This window comes from Mizuhopecten yessoensis, unplaced genomic scaffold (assembly GCF_002113885.1).
Source record: "Mizuhopecten yessoensis strain PY_sf001 unplaced genomic scaffold, ASM211388v2 scaffold11009, whole genome shotgun sequence".
Classification (NCBI taxonomy): domain Eukaryota; kingdom Metazoa; phylum Mollusca; class Bivalvia; order Pectinida; family Pectinidae; genus Mizuhopecten; species Mizuhopecten yessoensis.
Window position 1 is genome coordinate 305,793 of NW_018408833.1, and position 23,667 is coordinate 329,459.

Genomic DNA, 23,667 nt, shown 5'->3' on the forward strand with positions numbered 1-23,667 from the left:
TAATTACTGGAGTTATTACCCTTGGTTTCATTAATGCGATGCATGCGTTCCATGATGTTGTATTGCACTCATTGATCTACCAGTTATGTTGAATGATTTCTCTTTTAATATCAATTACTCACAAATACTTCATATATTTCAATCATACAAACAACTGCTCATTCAATGTGTGACGGGCGTATTATATACCGCTCGCGGTAACCTTGTTTTTTAAGCTAAGCTTGCAGAGGCTCAATTTATATATAGAAAATCTCAGAAGTACATTTGTAGTTCATAAAAATCATATGAAATGAGAACTCATGTAAGGTCCTCTCTGTATCGAGACCAAATGATAATGTTCATTTGTTTATTGAAAATGTCAAAAAAGTTTTAATATTGTAACCTAATACACATTCTCCAATATGTCATAAAACCAAAGCAATATGACTCCAACACAGGGACTAAATTGTACATAGACTGAACTGGTTTTATAATAAGAGCATAATTGCTACTGACAGATAAGAGCATTGTTTACTGAATCCTGTAATAGCTTGTGTTGTGTTGTGAGTAAAATGAGATCTAAAGTTTGTATAATTCATTGGAATATCCATAGAATAATCATTAAAAATACTATGGAATAATATAACCATAATCATTTGTCCGATCTGTGGTGATCTCTGCCCCATCAAATTTTTTTAAAAGCAGATGTTTTGGACAACATAATTGGATGTCAGACACTAAGAGAATTGTTTTATTCCATCCTGATAAAATTTAAAAAGGTGACATTTCACAACAATATAAACAACACATTACTTTTATTTACTGGTACATTCAATCACATGATTAATTTTAAGGAAATTAAGGATAATCTGACTTGCACGCATAACCTTCTAAATCTTACAACAGAAGCTTTAAGTCTAATGTATAATGTCATATTTGTGTTAAACTAAGTTTTGCTTATCTTTTTCAGATTGTGATATCTGCAGGTCTCTGCTGAGAGCTGTTTTAACCAAGTTGTGACCACACTCAAGGGAATAGTGCAATCCTTTTTAATTTGTAGATAAATATATATTTAATTATTTTCTGTCTGTAAACATTAATGTCTCTCAACACACCGCATGTGATGTTTGTCTAAGAAATGAACATGGGTCAGAAAGTGTCAGGTGGGATAAAGACAGTTACGTCTAGAGAGACTACCTACAAGGCACTATACAAAGGCGATATGGTGTACAATCCAGACTTTCAGAAGCCCAGTCGACTCGACATGCTCCTGGACATGCCACCCACATCTAAGGATGTCCAAGTTAACCATTCATGGAATCCGGATGATCGTTCACTCAATATATTTGTGAAGGATGACGACAAATTGACTTTCCACAGACACCCTGTTGCACAGAGTACAGACTGTGTGCGAGGTAAGGTGGGGTACACACGCGGCCTGCATGTGTGGGAGATTGTATGGAGCACACGCCAGCGGGGAACACATGCTGTGGTCGGAGTAGGAACGAGTGAGGCACCCTTACATTGTGTAGGTTACCAGTCCCTGGTAGGTAGTAATTGTGAATCCTGGGGCTGGGACCTCGGCCGTAACAAACTTTACCATGATGTGAAAAATAACCCAGGTGTCACTTACCCTAGTCTATTAAACTCAGATGAGAACTTTGTCGTGCCCGACAGCTTCCTTGTGGTGCTGGATATGGACGAGGGTACATTAAGTTTTGTTGTAGATGGACAATACCTAGGTGTTGCATTTAGAGGCCTCAAAGGAAAGAAACTTTATCCCATAGTGAGTGCTGTGTGGGGACATTGTGAGATCACCATGCGGTATATAGGAGGGCTGGATCGTAAGTAGTTACTTCAGCCATGCCTGGCCGTATACATGTATATCTATATATCAAAAATGTCAAACACATCTGTTAAGATATATATCCAAATACAGATGGTCTGTTTACATTTAAATTGAAACGACTTAAAGGATCATGTCAGTTGTTTATATAAAAGCTGGTACATGAGCAAAAGTAAGTTATGTGAATGTGACAATTTTACACATGGTATGTATCATAGCATTGCTGAGTAAAAGATGTTAAACTCTGTGTATAAAATTATGTCAAAAGGAGATTGTTGAAATGTATATCTTTTCTGGAGGAGCTTTAGTGTGTATGTGTCTGTGATAAGCATTTGTCTGTATAATTCTTTAATCTCTTTATAACATCTAATTTTTTTACTTGCAGCCGAACCATTACCATTGATGGACATAAGTAGACGCATCATACGCCATAACCTTGGTAAAAGCAGACTCCATGAAATTAACAAGCTTCCTTTACCAAATTCTATAAAGAATTACCTGCTCTATCAGTCATAGCAGGAAGTGTGATAAGAGTTGTCCTCTCTTAACTTTGTTGTGTCACCGAACAGCCGTACAGAAAAGCATGACAGGATCACCGCCTCAACTTTGTCATATAGAAAGGCTGCCCTCAAATCTTGTCATTTGACAGGAACACTCTGGCTTCTCTCTTGCTGACTGTTAGATACAGTCCCCAGAATATCCTTTACTGGCAATGGCTGTTACCGTCATATGTCCTGTATATGGATCTCAAGTAGCATGTATCGCTCTATACTCATGGGGCCAAAATGTCTAGGAAAGACTTACAAAAACTTTAAGGGGTAGAAGTAAATTTTTGTTTATACAATAAATATAAAATTACACATCAATATTTGAACAATGGAAAAAACGCAATTTTACAGAATCTCTAAATATTAGGATTGCACAGGGAAATTTATCTATCTTGGGACATTTTGGCTGTGGTATTACAATCCCACAGAAACAGTTATTTTAATTGCAATGTATGAGTGTACTTACACATGAATATTAAATTTGCCTATCTCACTAAATTTAAACATAAGGTCAGTATAGCTTTGCAATAATAAAGACTTAATGCTGTCTTGATTTAAAGCTTGAACAGCTATTGATTGTGAAAATTTTAATACAAGCATTGATTGCCATTAAATTTACCTTTTACATATAAAAGATTTGCTATTTATAAGATTTGCTATTTAGATAAATCAGCAATGTTTTTAGGAAATGAAATTTCCTTTTAAATCATAGAAAGACAAAAAATCAGAAATTAAATATTGATGAAATTAAGTTATATAACTTAATGCAAAGGTTGCTTGAATGTTTGAACTGGGCAGTGTTATGGAGGGGAGACAAGGTGACTGGGATGACTTTAGAATAAATGTATTATTTGTGATTCATGATATGAAAAGATTGAGTTTAAAACCAGTTTTTCCATGCGATTGTTTGCATGTACATTTGTATGTAGTACATATCTATAGGGTGTGTGATTTTTTTAAAGACAATTTAAATCGTGAAATGTCTATAATTCATCATTAATTTGTATTTATAATATTTTCTTCAAAGTTCATTGAAGACAAGTTGAAAATAAGTAATATATGGGTCAAGCAATTTTCAAGCTTGTAATTGTTTGTTAAATAAGGTGACCATTACTGTTGTATATTGGGTTGATATATACACTACATGCAGGTCACAGGAAAGTGAATGAAAACACGGTAAAACCTCAGAACTCAGTGGAACTCAAATTGTTCATAAGTTCATACACCACTCTTAACCCGGATAATTTACTGTCCTGTGTAGTAAATAATTGGAACATATTTAAACATAATTTTAAACACGTAGTTATCAGACCAAATAACATCATATTATTCCTAGCTCCATGTTAGATTTTTTAAATTCTATTTAACAACAACATTTTACTAGCTGCGGTCAATGTTACACATAAAATGTCGGTATGTTAAAGGTTAGCTAAAAATTCTCTGTCAATCCTCGGGGTGATTCCAGCTTGTTTATTAGCCATATTTCTTCTCAGTTAGACATATCTCGAATATTTTGACAGATTAGCAGATATTGTGCCATAATCTAATGTCTATATCTGAAACTTCAGTAACAGAACAAAGCAAGGTTGGGCCAGCTAGCTACCAGGTCAGATTGCTGTCCTGAGCATTTCCTGTGGAGTCGGGTCATCTGCCGTCCATAGTCATCTAATGTGTATGAATGTTTTGAGCTATCAATCTCCATACATTAGCCCAGTGTCTACCACTTGTATTTCCTAATCATTCTAATTTGCAATATGTTTTTTCTTAAAGCTTGTTCCTATTTACCGAACTTCAAATTCTGGTTAATACAACCTTGGTTCTCAGTATTCAATGCAAGCCTTAAGGCTATTCAAAATTGTGTTCATTCAGGATTTCTTTTTTGATTTATTTATTTCACATACGTAAAATAATATTTTATTCTTCTATAATATAAGAATGTAATACTGTTCCTATCATCCATTTGATAAACGAAAACAAACAGAATCTTTAATTTAGAGGTATTTTGCTAAGTGGTATAAACTAGGAAAGCATTCTATCATTTCAACAAGCTCATCCCATCAGCTAGTGACCTGTTTTTATGCTAAGTTTGGACTATTACATCCTCGACACTGGTAACAAGTGGCCTTATTGTGGATGGTATTGTTCAAGGTCACATGATGTAAACGATTAATTTCTGTGCTTGTTGTTTGTGTCATTGTGATGGTGATGTTTGAATTGAATACCTGGTAATCATGGTCACGTTAATGTTTGAGTGAAGATGTTAGGCATGGTGATTGTTTGGATGTGTCAATGTGACTATGAAGCTAGCACGGTGTAAACATCATCTAAACGCTTTTTGCTCTGCTGTTAATCTTCATAAATGTTTGCATTTTTCTCACTTATTGGAGCGAATCTCAAAAACTGTCGAAAAATTTCATATATAATATAATGTAGGTACAAGTTTTGTTTGTGTTAATAAATAGATCTTTTTAAATAGATTTAAAAATCTGTTAAACATGTGACTATCTGGCACACCTTCACACAGTTGACTGATCACTAATGGCTGGAGATTTACTGGGATTTTGATGATAAGATATTTAGTGTACTTTAATATTATTGGCCATTTAAATTCATATTTAAGTTACATAAGCTTTTTTAACCTGCCTTGATTATTTTGAATTTCATGTTGAAGTGATGTTATCCTAAGATTATCTGTTTTGTCAGAAGTTAGCCTGAGCTTGATGTAAAATTCTACATGCAATACTAAAAGTTCCACATTTTGCACATTTTTTAGGCATTTCTCAGTGATGTAACTTTCAAGCATTAATCAATCTTGCAAATTAATCATTCCTGTAACCTACATATTATAAATACTGAACATTGTTTCAGAAAATCGGAAGAATTAAAGAAATAAAACATTATAAAGCAGTCTTGCTGATTTTGAAAACAAAACTGCAGTTCAGAAGCTAACCATTGCAATGATATTTTGTAAATTTCTTCCATTTGTGGCAAATGAAACCAGGTTCTTGGTTTGGTGAGTAATTAACCACAGAAGTGTATCGGTCAATTTATGGTGATAAAACATACCATAGACTCTTTCAAACTTGTAAACTTTTCTGTGAATTTTCAATAAATGTTTTTCTTTTGGTGTATTACTTAATGTTGCCCATTACTGATTTACATGACCCATGCGCTGCACAATTACTGGGTTGATTCGGTAAATGACTAATTTTCTGACCCGTTAGCTGTACAATTGTACTTGGTCGATTCTCTAACATGACTGAATTCTCTGACCCGTCGGCTGTACAGTTGTACTGGGTCGATTCTATAAGTCTGTTTTTTATGACCTATACTACATTTGTAATGGTTTAATTCTGTAAAATAAGTGTGAATTTCTTATCACAAATTAGCTATACACTTGAACATGGTTGATCACGGATGTATCATACTTCTTTGTCTCATACTTTGCCAATATGTGGAAGTTTGATTGTTGACATTATACTTTTAAAGAATGATGGGAAATCTTTAGCAAAAAGCTTTATTTAATATTAATAAATGTAAATTACAATCACAGGATATTTATTTTTGTGATAATTCCTTCGAAGGAATGGTTGAAAGTTTAACATCGCTTGCATATTTATTAAGTTGAACATAGATAAGGGGTAGTAGTCATAGAATTCGCGAAAATAAGTATATGTGGAATAAAGACATCTGTAGTACCTTGCAGCTGTTTGTGAAACTAAAAGTGTATTATACATAAAAAATACGTCATGTAAAAAAAATACTTTAAAAATACTTTGAGGAGTAGACATTAACAGGCCAGATTGGGTGAACTAGGGTAGGGTGTAGTGATAGAAATGTTAAGGTTGTGTTGTAAACTGCTGATCATGATCGCATTACATGTGCTCTGTCACTTTTTCATTATGTCATCTTAAGAAATTATGTAAAGATTCTTGCAAATCAGTGCCTATTAATTTTAAAGCTCTTCCTTAAACAATTTTCATCTCCACCTTTGCTTATTGAAGCTTGTACGCCTACAATGTATGTATAATGTGAAACATTGTTATCTAGTATTTTTCAACCTACATCAATATCTAAAAAGAAATTGTCATGCTAGTCTGAAGCATATCTTTGATAACCGATGCATGCTGTTTTCACCTTTCTTACTTCATAGAGATTTAGTTTTTACCTAAGTATAATAACATGTTACGCTCCCCGGCAAATTCAGTGTCGGGAAATCTTAATATGCCAAGAGGGGCAAAGACAAGTTTTGAGGGGACACTGGCGCCAATCACACTTAAGTTGATGCTCACTGATTTCAGTATGTGGCTTATTTTTGTAATATATATGTATGTCACCTTGCTATGTCTGATATTAAACAGTGTGTGAAGGACTTCACTATAATTGATACATTGACCTTGATTAAAGCCATTTGTTCTTTAGGGTAAAAACAAGCAAGTGCTGTTTTGACAAACAACAAAATTGTTTTTATTGAAATGTTAGGTCAAGAGGATTTTTAAAGTTTTCTTTTTACATATGATTTTAGATATTAATATATGTAGACATATTTTAATTTTGTAACGGTCAAGGACTTTGGCCGTCCTGTAATTATAATTAAGGTGTTTGACAACATGTGATATACATAACCATAATTTATTGAGTAAATGTTTTTTATGTCTTTCCTCATGTAAAAACCTTTGATCAGTACCGCTTCAGTGTCTGTTTTTGTATTGTGTTTTAGTGATTTTGTTTTACCCAACTAGTCATGTCCAATCAAACCTGAAGTGGTGTCAATAGTATGTAGTTTATTACAGAATATTATTTAACAAATAACAGATTACTTTTACATAGTGTGTGTAAATTTTAATCAAGTATGTGCCAGACTCACTGAGTTTTACTATATCAAAACAAATAGATAAGTGGGGCTATTTAGTGCCTAAACGGGAAGTCCTTTATTCACCTTGGCAGCCAAACCACAGCATAACTGAATATTCTGTGTTTAATTTCAAAACTTCAGAATTAGTGCTGCAGAGGAAATGTCACTGAATATCACTGGTTTTAGTTTTAACCTTTGCTTGTTGTTTAAAACGTAAGCTGGGGGATTTTCTAATAGCTTTATCAACACTGCAGAAAAAGGGAGTAACACATAACTCTTGATCTGATCAATCATGAAATAAATTGATTGAAGCTCAACTTTATATAAGAAAATTTGATGAGATAATAATCATATTATATATGTTTGATTCCTTCCTCCTTACAATATGTACACATCAGCAATATTTATGGCTGTTCACCTTAAACAAGATAGCCTCTCTAAATAAAACCTTGGTTACCACCCAGTGATCGCCCTCCCCATTAAGATACTTTATTTGTGTTGGGTTCCGATCTCATGTGTACACATGTGGGACTGTTGGTGGTCTGGGCATGTTGTATAATATCAGCCCCCACTCTCAGCTTTACCTGTGTTCAGTTGCTTGTACCTGTAGTATTATCATATGGAATGAGAAGATTTTCACTAGTGTACATAATCATTCAGGTTGTCAGCTTGCATTTAAATGGGAATTATATATAAATATATGTGTAATTGTGTGGAGAATTGTATGTGTGGTACGTGTGCAAGTGAGGTCACTACATCTTGTCACAGCTGGCTGTAAAGGACACAGCAAAGTGAAAAAAAATGATCATATCTATAAGTCATTAATGTCCTTGTGATAGCATTGTCATGAAGGTCATTCTTTGCAATATAAAAAATAACTTCCCTATATTATAGGCAAGTAAAGCATAACATTTATTCAATATTTCCATTTCAACATTTTACATTTAATTGATATTCATTGCATATATTTGTTGGCTATAAAACAAGGCATCCCGTTATGTAGCCATTTGTGGCCTGGGTACTTTCCCTTCTGAAACTTGCACGAAAAACTGTCTATAAATGTTAAAGTTGATGTTTAAGTAATAAAAGCTAAGATTACTTTCCTTTTACAAAAACAGTTAGTTTTAACACCTAAGACACTGTTATTTCTTTATTGCAAATTTTTACATGAACAAAATGGACATAAAATGGTTTTATGGGACCAGGCGGCCTAGATATTAGTCATGCGATCATTTTAAAAACACTACTGTTTTAGCTGATATCCCTCCAAAATTATCAGGACCAATAAGGATTTTTTTTTCTACTTCTAAGATATGTGTATTAATTTTCAAACTTAATGGAACACAATTGTTTTTAACTGTAAATTGCATTGTTTTAATCTCATGCTGAAATTTTTGTCTCATGCTTTTAATTGGGAGAAGAGGTGTGATAGATGAGAAAGTGTTTGTCTATATTTGCTATTGGTGTACAATTGTATATCTCCACACACATGTTTGGGTTATATCTGTTTTAATGTGTAGGTCGGGACAAGTACAGGTTCCTTGTTCAAATTTCATATCATGCTTGTTAATCAATAATAAATGTTATGAATGTGATGTTTCAGCATCAATGGGGAACAATCAGGCATCAAGTCTGAATGAAAAGCCCTGTCTTAAAACTCTGAAGAAACAAATCATGTTAAGTAAGATTTATGAGCTAGTAATTAAATTCTGTACACTTTTGACTGGGGTATGCATTTGAGCTGTTTTACAGAGCAGCATATTTTATCAATTTGAGCAGAGATATTATATTTGTTCGGTTTAAACAGAGATAGGTGTTTGCTCGGTTTGAACAGAGATAGGTATTTGTTCAGTTTGAACAGAAATATGTGTTTGTTCCGTTTGAACAGAGATATGTGTTTGTTCCGTTTGAACAGAGATATATATTTGTTCCGTTTGAACAGAGATATGTGTTTGTTACGCTTGAACAGAGATATGCGTTTGTTCTGTTTGAACAAGTTTTTCAAGTTTTCAAGTTTTATTTTTAAACTCACGCCACACCTATACGTGCGTAACAAGAGGTCACATAATACATAGTATACATTGATGGACATAGTACTCACATAATATGACACATGATACAATTCATACAATAACAACCCATTTCAATAATTCTTTTAGCTAAATTATTTTAGATATTAAGTAGCATCATTACTCTTTGTATAAATTTATTTACTTTTGTTAAGAGTACCGTGTTACATATTGGGAACATTCCTTTCATTTTGATATAAGTTGGGTTGACATAATGATAATTTGGTATATAAAGTTGTCTAAGAGCTACAACAGATACACTAGTACATTGGTATAAGTAGTGGTATTTGTCCCCAACACAGTTATTACATAGGGGACATAACCTTTCCTCGCGTGGGACTCTATTCCATCTTCCTGTTTCTATAGGAAATTTTATATTTGATGTTCTAAATTTACATATTACTTTTCGTTCATTACGATTTAGCTTTAAAAGATATGGTTCGATATTAAACTGAAATTTGAATAAGGAGTAAACTTACCCTCGCGAGGAGGTTTCAACATCATGAAACCAACTTTGAATGAATTGATCGCATAATCTCTGCTTAATGATATTTTTCAAGCATTGTCTATTAATTGTACATGATATTTGGAAAGTCCATAAATTATTAAATCCAGTATTGTTTAAGATATCTCGTATATACGTTAACCATTTAAAACTTAATAAAGAATTCTGGTGCAAATTGAAACAGAGGTATGTATTTGTTGAGGGTACCTGTACTTTTGTGTGTGTGTGGTGATGTGTGTTCAGACAGACAACACGGGGTGGGTGTGGTGCTAACATTGTACTACTGCTGGTCTCACTCAGGGTCCTCACCATGATCTGTCACGGATAACTATTTGTTTAATAACTTGCTGCACTTTTCACTTTACATATGTAATATAAAAAAATATAGTTAGCCATTTTTCCCTCTTAATTCACTTTATGAGTTTTATAATTCAATTTGATATTTTAAACTTAAAGTGATATTTTAGTCTTTGTCACTTTTATTAACAATCTTCCGAATTAAATGATGACCTTTCTGTCCTGTCTTACCTTATTAATGAATTTCCTAATTAATTGATGACCTTCCACCTTTCTGACCTCTCTTTCTAGAACTTGGTGATGATCTTCCATGATTTAGCTTCAAAAACTTACTCTAGTATTTATTTGTTCTGTTATTGTGATGACCTAAGTGACGGTTGATGATACCTAATTTGTTCTAATTAAATAATTATTTCTGACCTTGTTGATGACCTTGCCAACCTAACTGATGACCTTGCTGACCTAGATAATGATGATCTTGGTGATGACCTTGAGTTTGACCATCAGTTGTATATTGATTTATTCGTGTGAGAATGATGTATTGTGTGGTGATTCATACATGCCGTTTTTGTGCATGATTTAATGCCAGGAACATCTTCATGTATTTTTTTCATTGTAAAGCAGTGGTTGTAATAATTCTAGCCAAATAAATTTTAAAATGACCAGAATTAATGTGCCTCCTGCTTGTTTTTTCATTCGATTTAACAGAGGTAGAGTTTCTTGTTATGCCTTACAGAGAAATATGATGAAAAAATCACGATTTATATATTCAGTGATAATCTACAGCATGAATCTCTTTCCCTGTCATAGCTAGTCTATTTAGAGTGAATCATCCCCTGTCGTTTAGTAACTGTTCAAGGCAAGCACGTCTTGATATCTATGACAAAGATATACATATATAACAGTACTTTGAATTCAAATTCAAAAATGGTAAATTTCTTAATCCCACACAAAAATGCTGTATTCTAGGCTTACTGTTAAATACTTTCTAAGGAGGGAAACATTGAAGCTAGTAGCAGATACACAATAATTAGTTATGTATTTACAATAGAACTGCTGCACAAGGGGCACAGATTCCAGTAAGTTAAATAATTGGTATTTTTTTGACCAATTGTTATGTTGTGATATGCCTTTATATAAGAGTCACCTTGGAATAAAGAACACCCCTGTAGGGGAAATTTGTTCATATAAACGAAAGGATGCCAATTGTAAGTAGGGGGCACTTGTTCAGTGAGTGAGTATGAACATTAGGTACCACTAACTCTACAAGGAAGATGGCTGTTCTATTCATATAGCGTTTACGGTCTACTTGAACGGCACACTTTAACAAAGCCACATCAACACTTTTGTTTGTTTAAGTTTAGGGGGTTCAAGGTCCTCACAACAGCTAGGAACATAACAGTTTGATGCTAAAATAAACTGACATACGGTAAACCTCCGGTCAGTTCGAATCGGCGGATAGTTCGAACACGTATTTTTTTCAATTAAAACAATAATTTTCTAGCTAGTGATAGTTCAAACTCTGATTGACCCTATTTTGGATAGTCCGAACTTGTCAAATGAAAACGTAAAGTAAGATTTTTTTCGGCAATCTCCATTGAAAGCTAGCGGCGATCGGCCCCGGAAAAATGCTTTGATCAACAGACACGTCTATAAGGGTAATGGGTTGTATGTGTGAGCATTGCAGTACAGCTGTGACAGACAAACCATAAATATATGTCACAGATTTTAGCGTTGATTCATTTTTTTTACATTGTTTGAAAAATACATCGTGCACGAGACAGCCAATTGCAACTTAGGCCCCGACAATGTATAAATAACATGCGATCAGTACGAACTGATGTCACGCTGTATGGCTGTACGCTAAGAAATCGCCCGTGTGTTGTCAAATACAGTGTTAACTAAGCATTATGATTATTTTATTGCGACCAGACATCCCTTAATTATTGCCAATCAAGGTATTACCTGTAAACGTGTGCCCTCACACCAGGTANAACGGACCATTCATTACGAAATAATATATACAATAGTTTCTGATTCAAATAAAACCTAACCACGCAGAGACTCAATATTTAGGTCTCTGATACAAGCTAGGTAGTCTTAACTTTTGTGTCACAAATGAAACGTGTACTGTTTCGGGGCCTACACAAGGGCCTCTGCTTCGCAATAACGATCATAATTATCACGAAATGAAGAAAGTTTAATGATCAATTAACATTGAATTAAATAATATACTATCATTTTACCCATTTATAAATGTGCCATTGTTCTATGCCAGGCCGTCGTTGATACGTATCGACCTTACATTGGATATATAGAGGCATATTACTCCGGTGAAGAAAATATGTCGGGTATATGTTTGTGACTTCTTTTGCACTTTGCCGAAATTGTTGCCGATAGTTCGAACTCACGCTTATTTTCTGAAGCATAATTTTGTATAATCCGAACAGGTTCTTCAATATTTATTTAATTTTGTTCGAACTGACCGAAGGTTTACCGTATACCAATATATATTAAGAAGCACACATATGATAAGCCTATAAATAATTGGATATAGACTTGTATACAATCTATAATCTTCTATGTAGGGCATTATCCATACAGGTGTCTCCTTATTTAAGGTGCACATATACAGGTGGTAACCGATAATATGCTCAAACTTTGTACTTTTATTAATAAAAAGATCAGCATGCTGCATTTGGACGGAAACCTACATATTACAGGGATATGTACTAAATACTCTTGGCAGACACTCGATGAGAGTTCAAATTTCGCGGCTTTGTTAGATTTTATTATAGCCCTCATCCAATCAAAAACGTTGTACTATCTCGCGGCGATAGAACGTCAACAAACTACACGTGACGTTCGTCGCTACTTCCGTGTCAGATTGGGTCAACTATATTACAAGATGGAGCTAATTTTACAGACGGTCTGCGACGCGAATGGTTGGTAAGTAAACTCTCAATGGTTAGTTTAGCAGGTTTATTTGCTGTTGTTGTAGATAATACAGTGATAGGACGTATCACACCAGAAAACGGTACTTCTGCGCGCACCCGCGGGCCATATTCCACCCGAGTCCTGTCGAATCTCATGACAAATTTGACATGTAGCACAGGTGTAACTGTAAATTATCGGTAATATATCCCTTGCTGCATATTTCTTGGACATTCTCTGTATTTAAAAAAAAAAATACTGTATAAAGATTGACAGGTATGCACGCATGCTTCACGGAGAAGTGACGTATCAAATATAATATGTAAACATAATTGTATACCGACAGGTATCGACTATTAGGCCCTGTTCATACGCTGTTCATATGTTCTGTAGCTCGCATACACATTTTCATGAATCACCGTGACTCCTTTTAAAGGTGCTGTACTTGTAGTGTCTTGAATATAAGACATGTGTTCCTTATTGCATATAGCTAGCTGTACAAATGGTCACCAGCATAATATGAAATAATTATGATGATTGACATTCTATAGGTACAATCTGCTAATTGAGCAATATAGATATGTCTTGCATTCATTGCTATGTTTACTCCCACCTTTTAAGCTCACCTGGCCTAAAGGGCCAAGTGAGCTTATGGCAAAGTGCGACGTCCATCCGGCGTCAACTTTTTTACTTTAAACAACTTCTTCTCAATAACCAAGTTACCCAGGCTGATAATATTTGGCCAGTAGCATGCTGGGATGAATGGCTACCAAGTTTGTTCAAATGAATTACCTTGACCCACTTCCAAGGTCACGGGGTCAAATGTCTTAAAATCTTCGAATGACTTCTTCTCAGTAACTAAAAGGCCCAGAGAACTGATATTGGGCCTGTAGTATGCTGGGATGAAGGGCTACCAAATTTGTTTGAATGAATGACCTTGACCAACTTTCAAGGTCCCAGGGGTCAAATGTGTTAAAATCTTCAAACAACTTCTTCTCGATAACCAAAAGGCTGAGGGTACCGATATTGGGCCAGTAGCATGCTGGGATGAAGGGCTACAAAGTTTGTTCAAATTAATGACCTTGACCCACTTTCAAGGTCACAGGGGTCAAATATGTTAAAAAATTTAAACAACCTCTTCTCAATAACCAAAATGCCCCAGGTGATGATATTTGGCCAGGAGCATGCTGGGGTAAAGGGCTATCAATTTTGTTCAAATGAATTACCTTCCACTATATTCAAGGTGACAGGGGTCAAATATGTTAAAAACTTTAAACAACTTTTTGAATAACCAAAATGCCCAGGGTGATGATATTTAGTCAGTAGCATACTTGGATCAAGGGCTACCAAGTTTGTTTAATTGTATGACCTTGAATCACATTCAAGGTCACAAGGAGCAAATATGTTCAAAATATTTAAAGAACTTGTTCTGAATAACCAAAGGGCTCAGGATATCGAAATTTAGTCAGTAGCATGCTGGGATCAAGGACTACTATGTTTGTTAAAGTGAATGACTTTGACTTATATTCAAGGTCACACGGGTCAAATTTGTTTAAAATCTTTAAACAACCTCTTCTGAATAACCATTGGTCCCAGGATGTTGATACTTTGCAAGTTGCATCCTGAGATTAAAGGCTATAAAATTTGTTCAACATAATGACTTTGTTCAACTTTCAATCACAGGCGTGAAATGTTTAAAAAAAATTAACAGGCTCTTTTGAATGAACTTTAATGATAAATACTGATATTTTGCCTGTAGCTTTATTTTAGATCACTTTTTGGTTACAAGTGTGAGATTTATACCAGGTGAGCGATGCAGGCCCATTGGGCCTCTTGTTCCTTTTTAGATTTGTTCAAATTTCAAAGAAGTCAAATATGAATTATTCCAAAAATGAAAATCCCTAGGTTGAAGGTTCACTAGGGGTCACAGTGCTAACAGCCTGTACTGTAAAAACGAATCCTTATAACAAATCTTTGCAACAAATGAAGCATAGATATGATCCCAATACAACACAGAAAAGTAAATGAAGCTTTCGAAATGGTGAAAAGGCACCCATCAAACCACTTTTAATGTTGCTTAAAGTTTGAGCGAGTCCCATAATTATACTGCATCGTTGGAAAAGCTAGTTTGCCAGTAAGGCAGTATTTCCCCTCATATTCCATGGCTGCTACAGCTGTACTGAAGTTACACTGTCAGCGATCATCTATCTCTCTGAGTGCTGGCCTATGACATGGAAACCTGACCAAACTCTTAGCCCTCCACACATTAACCTTGAGAAGAATCCTGTGCATTTCCTGGCTGAGATATTATTTTAAAAATCTCCAAAAATGACAACGAAATTTGTAAACAAGAAGACATGACGACATTATTGTCACTCGAGGATGCTTGTAGTGTGGATGTCATTTCACTTGGCATGAACCAGGTTCCATCACAAAGGAGGACCATCACTGAACCCTTGAGAGCAAACAAAAAGTGGCAGACCTAAGACCACATGGCAGTGCGCTGTAAAGGTAGAGCAGGTACATGTACTGCTTTAAAGTGACCCAACATTATTTTGCAGATGATTTTTAAAAATATAGGAAGAGTTATATTTATAGGGAAAATCCTATTATGTTATTCTTTCATTTGCAATTCAACACATTTTTTCTTTCTTTTTAACAGAGAAACTAAACCATGGCAACTAACCAGGTGTGGCCACCAGGTGGTGAGCAGCAAGGAGGTTCAGAGGCTATTTATTCATCTGTTCCAAATGAGGTAACATAAACAGATGTTCTGAAATCAGATTTTAACTGCTTACAAAAGTACTTTTATCATGGAGAATAGATATACCAGATGCTATATTATGTTTGTTAATAAACATGAGGTATACATTAATATTTTATTTAAGGAGATTTGCTACCTTATTCAGACATGCACCTCCTTTGTAGAAGAGTTCAACATTAAAAAGTAGGACGTTTTGCCCTACTCTACTAAATAATGCCCATCTGACTGCAACAGTTGACAGCTCGTACAAACCTACTGACAATTATACATTACTGTACAATCAGGAGCAAATTACCATAAAAAGTAACTTATACAGCTGTTTTAAATTTGGAGATGAAAAAAATCTTCAATTTTTGACAAGCCTTTCATTTAACATCTGATTATCATGTGACAAAATACATGCTATGTAAACACCTGCATAAGTTAATGAACTTCACGTGTGTATAACTACTGTTAGATAAGACTAGTAGGTTACATTGTTACTGGTTAGTTATTGACACTTATAAAGGGACCTGTGCATGATTGCGCAAAGACTTATTTAATGTGTTCACTCAACCATACCGAACTACTCAATCGCAACTGTACATGTATACATTTTTTCGAAATGACCTAATTTAAAATCATAGATAAGATATATATTGTAAAAGTGTCCCACATTTGAATACAGAAAAAATACAGAAAATATGCATGCATACAATAATTTTAAATGTGCAGCATTAAGATGTACGAGACACTGTTATACATCAAAGTTCATACATAAAACTAAACATATCTCATTTCTTTAAAATACATACAGTGTGTCAATATACATGTAGCTGCTACATTAAATATTACTATTACCGGTATGCAACTGTGTCCACATCATTCCTATACTAAAATGTAGTTGCTCACATATCATAAGAAAACTTTCAAATGTCACTGTGGTCCTGATCAATCAAGAATCAAAGTTCAGACATGGAACTGCAGAGAAGTAATTATATAATTTTCAACAATATTTAACTTGAACGTTTGAACGTTTTCTTCTACATACAGATTTTATATGATAAAGTAGCAAGAACTTTTTGTTAAGCTTCACAGATCATTATACTGGTAAATCTATCCTCCATTGATATTCTCCCAACCTAGTTGAGGGAATATATATATATGTAGCGAAACAGGACTGGGTTGTTCACAAGTGACCAGGTAGCTCAACTGGTAGAGCATCCGTCTATATTTTGGTGGGTCCGGGATTGAAACTGCAATCTGGCTTCGTATTTTTCCACTAATACTACATTTGGTGCCTGTGACCAACCCTTGCTTCAAGTACTGGATGAATGGTTGGCATGGAAATACCCTAACCTGCATTGTAAATAGTGATGTCTTCGGGAAGACTTAGATCAGGAAGGAGGAATGTAGGGAATCTGGACTGGTTCGATGACCAGCGACCAGGTAGCTCAATTGGTAGGTGGTTTATTTGAAGAACATTAAGTATGGTTATAAAAAATTCTATGCCTGTATAGGACTTTGGTGGCCATGGTCAGCTGTCAAGGTTAGAGGGTAGGACTTTGGTGGCCATGGTCAGCTGTCGAGGTTAGAGGGTCAAAGTTCACACTTGACCACTTTTTCAGAATGGGGTGAGTGAAGTATATCTTTGAGCCCTGCCTAATTTATTTCTATTTAGTTTGTAAAATCTGACATAAAACAATTTCATAGAGAGAAATTGTTTGTTATTTATAACGAATTTGATATTACCATGCCTTTTTTACATGGGACAATTAGGTATTTTTATATGGAGATACTGTCTTGTTTGTCAGGTATTTTAGATGTTGCTATCAATTTTATATACACTTATGAAAAGTAAAACTTCAAATGTCTTCTGTTTCATAATATCATACCAATGATATCTACAAATTCATATTTAAATGAATACATAATTCTTTTATCATGCAATTGTTTGGGTGATTAATTTTAAAAGGTTCAGGGTGATAAACTGTCCTGGAAAAGTTACTATAATGATTACCCACTACATAGACATGTGTAAATGTCATGTTTTGGAAATGGTAAACACATGATAACAGGAAATATTCCTGTGTTGTCTGTACTTCCTTGTGTTTTGTGTGTGTTGAGTTGTGTAACATGTAACGCGTGATTTCTTTACATACCTATGTTTCCCAGTATTCAGAGCTAGTGGGATCTATACATGACAGTACCATTGATTTGGGCTGATTATTTTAGCCATGTGTTTTAAACACTCTTCATTTGAAACTGAACTGAATTTCTGAAGATTTGCTTTTAGACGGCTTAGAGATATTCTAAATCTATAGCTGATGGAGGTTTTGTCCTCCGTCCACAAATTTTGTTCCTGGCTGATAACTTTGGTATTTATTGACCGATGTACATCAAACATGGTCAAGATGGTCAGTTCACAAAAATACACATTGAGGTAAAAAGTCAAGGTCAAGGGTCAAGGGTCAAGGTCAAGTTTTGTATTTTTCACTGATGAACATTTTGTTATGACATGATGGAGCAAAGTTGATAAGAATTAACCAAGGAGTCAAGCAGCCCAAATGTCAAGGTCATTGGGTCAAAGGTCAAGGTTAAATTTTGTATCTTTTCACTGATGAACATTTTATGACATTATGAAGCAAAGTTATTCGGAAGAAAACAAAGAGACACACTAAGGTAAAAAGTTGAGGTCAAAGGTTAAGGTCATTAGATCCAAAGGTCAAGGTCAGATTTTGCATCTTTTCACTGATGAACATTTTATGACATTATGAAGCAAAGTTATTCGGAATAAAGCAAAGAGACACACTAAGGTAAAAAGTTGAGGTCAAAGGTTAAGGTCATTAGATCCAAAGGTCAAGGTCAAGTTTTGTATTTTTCACTGATGAACATTTTGTTATGACATGATGGCGCAAAGTTGATAAGAATTAAACAAGGAATCAACTGACCAAAGGTCAAGGGCATCGGGACAGGGGTCAAGGTCAAATTTTGTATCTTTTCACTGGTGAACATTTTGGTATGACCCTTTGAAGCAATGATGCTCAGAATTAAACAAGGAGTCAACTGACTGAAGGTCAAGGTCATTATATTCAAAGGTCAAGGTCATCGGGACAGGGGTCAAGGTCAAATTTTGTAGTTTTTCAATAATGAGCATTTTATGACATTATGAAGCAAAGTTATTCGGAATAAAACAAAGAGACACACTAAGGTAAAAAGTTGAGGTCAAAGGTTAAGGTCATTAGATTCAAAGGTCAAGGTCAAATTTTGCATCTTTTCACTGATGAACATTTTGTTATGATATGATGAAGCAAAGTTGATCAGAATAAAACAAGGAGTCAACTGAACAAAGGTCAAGGTCATCGGGTTAGGGGTCAAGGTCAAATTTTGTAGCTTTTCACAGGTGAACATTTCGCTATGACATTATGAAGCAAAGTAGTTAGAAATTAAACAAAGAGACAAACTGAGTTAAAAAGTCGAGGTCAAGGTCATTATATTCAAAGGTCAAGGTCAAATTTTGCACCTTTTTACTGATGAACATTTTGTTATGACATGATGAAGCAAAGTTGATCAGAATTAAACAAGGAGTCAACTGACTGAAGGTCAAGGTCATTGGGTCAAAGATCAAGGTTAAATTTTGTATCTTTTCACTGGTGAACATTTCGCTATGACACTTTGAAGCAATGTTGCTCAGAATTAAACAAGGAATTAATTGACCAAATGGTAAAGGTCACTTGGTCAATTGTGAAGGTTAAATTTTGTACCTTATCCCAAATGAACATTTTGTTATGACATTATGAAGCAATGTTGTTCAGAACTTAACACAGAGTCAACTGACATTAGGTCCAGGTTACGGGGTTCAAAGGGTCAAGGTCAAGTTTTGTATTGTTCACTGATGAACATTTTGTTATGATATCAAGAAGCAAAGTTGGTCGGAATTAAAGAATAAGTCAACTGACCAAATTTCAGGGTCACTGGGTTAATGGTCAAGGTCATTTGGGTCCAATGGTCAAAGACATAGTGGATCTCTGACTTTGACCCTGGCTCTTGATGGAGGAGGTATATAAGGTGAAATAAAACAAAACAAAGCTAACAAATGAGTATTGCACCGGTATTTACATTTCTGTTAGCCCAGCAAATATGGAGGTGGAAGGAAACAAGACTCACATCATAGTACATGTAAAATGAACTTGCGATTCTTTTTGAAGTCCAAATGTCAAACGTCAAGCTCAGCTTTATGGGCAGATTGCTTCTTGATGATTATGGGGGATATATTGCCACAAGACGGGGCCCTTACTGACCTGTCAGTGCTTTAGTCTCACTGGTAATTGCAGTGGGAATCCGGGTATCCCTATATTATCTCACTGGGACTTGTAGTGGGAATACTGATATCCTTATATTATCAGTATTCCCACTACAAGGACCAGGGAGATAATATAGGGACACCAGTATTCCCCCTACAATTACCAGTGATATAATATAGGGATACCAGTATTCCCACTACATGTACCAGTGAGATAATATAGGGTTACCAGTATTCCCACTACAAGTACCAGTGAAATAATATAGGGATACCAGTATGCCAACTGCAATTACCAGTGAGATATTATAGGGATACCAGTATTCCAACTGCAATTACCAGTGAGATATTATAGGGACACCAGTATTCCCCCTACAATTACCAGTGATATAATATAGGGATACCAGTATGCCAACTGCAATTACCAGTGAGATATTATAGGGACACCAGTATTCCCACTCCAATTCCCAGTGAGATAATATAGGGATGCCAGTATTCCCACTGCTATTACCAGTGAGATAATATAGAGATACCCGTATTCCCACTGCAATTACCATTGAGATAATATAGGGATGCCAGTATTCCCACTGCTATTACCAGTGAGATAATATAGGGTTACCAGTATTCCCACTACAAGTACCAGTGAGATAATATAGGGACACCAGTATTCCCACTCCAATTACCAGTGAGATAATATAAGGATATCAGTATTCCCACTACAAGTACCAGTGAGATAATACTGGTATCCCTATATTATCTCACTGGTACTTGTAGTGGGAATACTGATATCCTTATATTATCTCACTGGTAATTGTAGTGGGAATACTGGTGTCCCTATATTATCTCACTCGTAATTGCAGTGGGAATACTGGTATCCCCATATTATCTCACTGGTAATTGCAGTGGTAATACTGGTATCCCTATATTATCTCGCTGGTAATTGGAGTGGGAATACGGGCATCCCTATATTATCTCGATGGTAATTGTAGTGGGATTACTGGTATCCCTATATTATCTCACTTGTAATTGCAGTGGGAATACTGGTATACCTATATTATCTCACTGGTAATTGCAGTGGTAATACTGGTATCCCTATATTATCTCAATGGTAATTGTAGTGGGAATACTGGTGTCCCTATATTATCTCACTCGTAATTGCAGTGGGAATACTGGTATACCTATATTATCTCACTGTTAATTGCAGTGGGAATACTGGTATCCTTATATTATCTCACTGGTAATTGTAGTTGGAATACTGGTATCCCTATATTATCTAACTGGTACTTGTAGTGGGAATACTGGTATCCCTGTATTATCTCACTGTTAATTGCAGTGGGAATACTGGTATCCCTCTATTATCTCACTGGTTATTGCAGTGGGAATACGGGTATCCCTCTATTATCTCACTGGTAATTGGAGTGGGAATACTGGTATCCCTATATGATTTCACTGGTACTTGTAGTGGGAATACTGGTAACCCTATATTATCTCACTGGTAATTGGAGTGGGAATACGGGCATCCCTATATTATCTCGATGGTAATTGTAGTGGTATTACTGGTATCCCTATATTATCTCACTTGTAATTGCAGGGGGAATACTGGTATCCCTATATTATCTAACTGGTACTTGTAGTGGGAATACTGGTATGCCTATATTATCTCACTGTTAATTGCAGTGGGAATACTGGTATCCTTATATTATCTCACTGGTAATTGTAGTTGGAATACTGGTATCCCTATATTATCTAACTGGTACTTGTAGTGGGAATACTGGTAACCCTATATTATCTCACTGGTAATTGGAGTGGGAATACGGTTATCCCTATATTATCTCGATGGTAATTGTAGTGGGATTACTGGTATCCCTATATTATCTCACTGGGACTTGTAGTGGGAATACTGATATCCTTATATTATCTCACTGATAATTGTAGTGGGAATACTGGTGTCCCTATATTATCTCCCTGGTAATTGCAGTGGGAATACGGGTGTCCCTATATTATCTCACTGGTAATTGCAGCGGGAATACGGGTATCCCTATATTATCTCGGTGGTAATTGTAGTGGGATTACTGGTATCCCTATATTATCTCACTTGTAATTGCAGTGGGAATACTGGTATGCCTATATTATCTCACTGTTAATTGCAGTGGGAATACTGGTATCCCTATAATATCTCACTGGTTATTGCAGTGGGAACACTGGTGTCCCTATATTATCTCACTTGTAATTGCAGTGGGAATACTGGTATACCTATATTATCTCACTGGTAATTGGAGTGGGAATACGGGTATCCCTATATTATCTCACTGCAATTACCAGTGAGATAATATGGGGATACCAGTATTCCCACTGCAATTACAAGTGAGATAATATAGGGACACCAGTGTTCCCACTGCAATAACCAGTGAGATAATACTGGTATCCCTATATTATCTCCCTGGTCCTTGTAGTGGGAATACTGATATCCTTATATTATCTCACTGGTAATTGTAGTGGGAATACTGGTATCCCTATATGATTTCACTGGTACTTGTAGTGGGAATACTGGTATGCCTATATTATCTCACTGTTAATTGCAGTGGGAATACTGGTATCCCTATATTATTTCACTGTTAATTGCAGTGGGAATACTGGTATCCCCATATTATCTCACTGGTAATTGCAGTGAGATAATATAGGGATACCAGAATTCCCACTACAATTACCAGTGAGATAATATAGGGTTACCAGTATTCCCACTACAAGTACCAGTGAGATAATACTGGTATCCCTATATTATCTCAATGGTAATTGTAGTGGAAATACTGGTATCCCTATATTATCTCCCTGGTCCTTGTAGTGGGAATACTGATATCCTTATATTATCTCACTGGTAATTGTAGTGGGAATTCTGGTATCCCTATATTATCTCACTGTACTTGCAGTGGGAATACTGGTATCCCTCTATTATCTCACTGGTAATTGGAGTGGGAATACGGGCATCCCTATATTATCTCGATGGTAATTGTAGTGGTATTACTGGTATCCCTATATTATCTCACTTGTAATTGCAGGGGGAATACTGGTATCCCTATATTATTTCACTGTTAATTGCAGTGGGAATACTGGTATCCCTCTATTATCTCACTGGTTATTGCAGTGGGAATACTGGTATCCCTATATTGTCTCACTGGTAATTGCAGTGGGAATCCGGGTATCCCTATATTATCTCACTGCAATAACCAGTGAGATAATATAGGGATACCAGAATTCCCACTACAATTACCAGTGAGATAATATAAGGATACCAGTATTCCCACTGCAATTAACAGTGAAATAATATAGGGATACCAGTATTCCCCCTGCAATTACCAGTGAGATAATATAGTGATACCAGTATTCCCACTCCAATTACCAGTGAGATAATATAGGAATACTGGTATCCCTATATTATCTCACTGGTAATTGGAGTGGGAATACGGGTATCCCTATATTATCTCGATGGTAATTGTAGTGGGATTACTGGTATCCCTATATTATCTCACTGGTAATTGCAGTGGGAATACTGGTATCCCTATATTATCTCACTGGTAATTGCAGTGGGAATAC

At 35.4% G+C, this 23,667-nt stretch overlaps 2 protein-coding genes across 5 annotated transcripts in view; both read left to right on the forward strand.

Annotated features, from left to right (window-relative positions):
• LOC110464544 (SPRY domain-containing SOCS box protein 1-like) overlaps positions 1-9,301 on the forward strand; it is an 11,660-nt gene extending 2,359 nt beyond the window's left edge. For both annotated transcript variants that reach the window (XM_021519803.1, XM_021519804.1), the window contains exons 2-3: positions 950-1,823; positions 2,211-9,301. In XM_021519803.1, the coding sequence (XP_021375478.1) occupies positions 1,118-1,823; positions 2,211-2,341 (837 nt within the window). In that variant the 5' untranslated portion in view covers positions 950-1,117 and the 3' untranslated portion in view covers positions 2,342-9,301. The remainder of the gene's footprint in view (positions 1-949; positions 1,824-2,210) is intronic.
• A 3,672-nt stretch (positions 9,302-12,973) lies between these two features.
• Positions 12,974-23,667, forward strand: part of LOC110464540 (rho guanine nucleotide exchange factor 10-like) — a 69,911-nt gene continuing 59,217 nt past the window's right edge. For all 3 annotated transcript variants that reach the window (XM_021519796.1, XM_021519798.1, XM_021519799.1), the window contains exons 1-2: positions 12,974-13,048; positions 15,696-15,788. In XM_021519796.1, the coding sequence (XP_021375471.1) occupies positions 15,708-15,788 (81 nt within the window). In that variant the 5' untranslated portion in view covers positions 12,974-13,048; positions 15,696-15,707. The remainder of the gene's footprint in view (positions 13,049-15,695; positions 15,789-23,667) is intronic.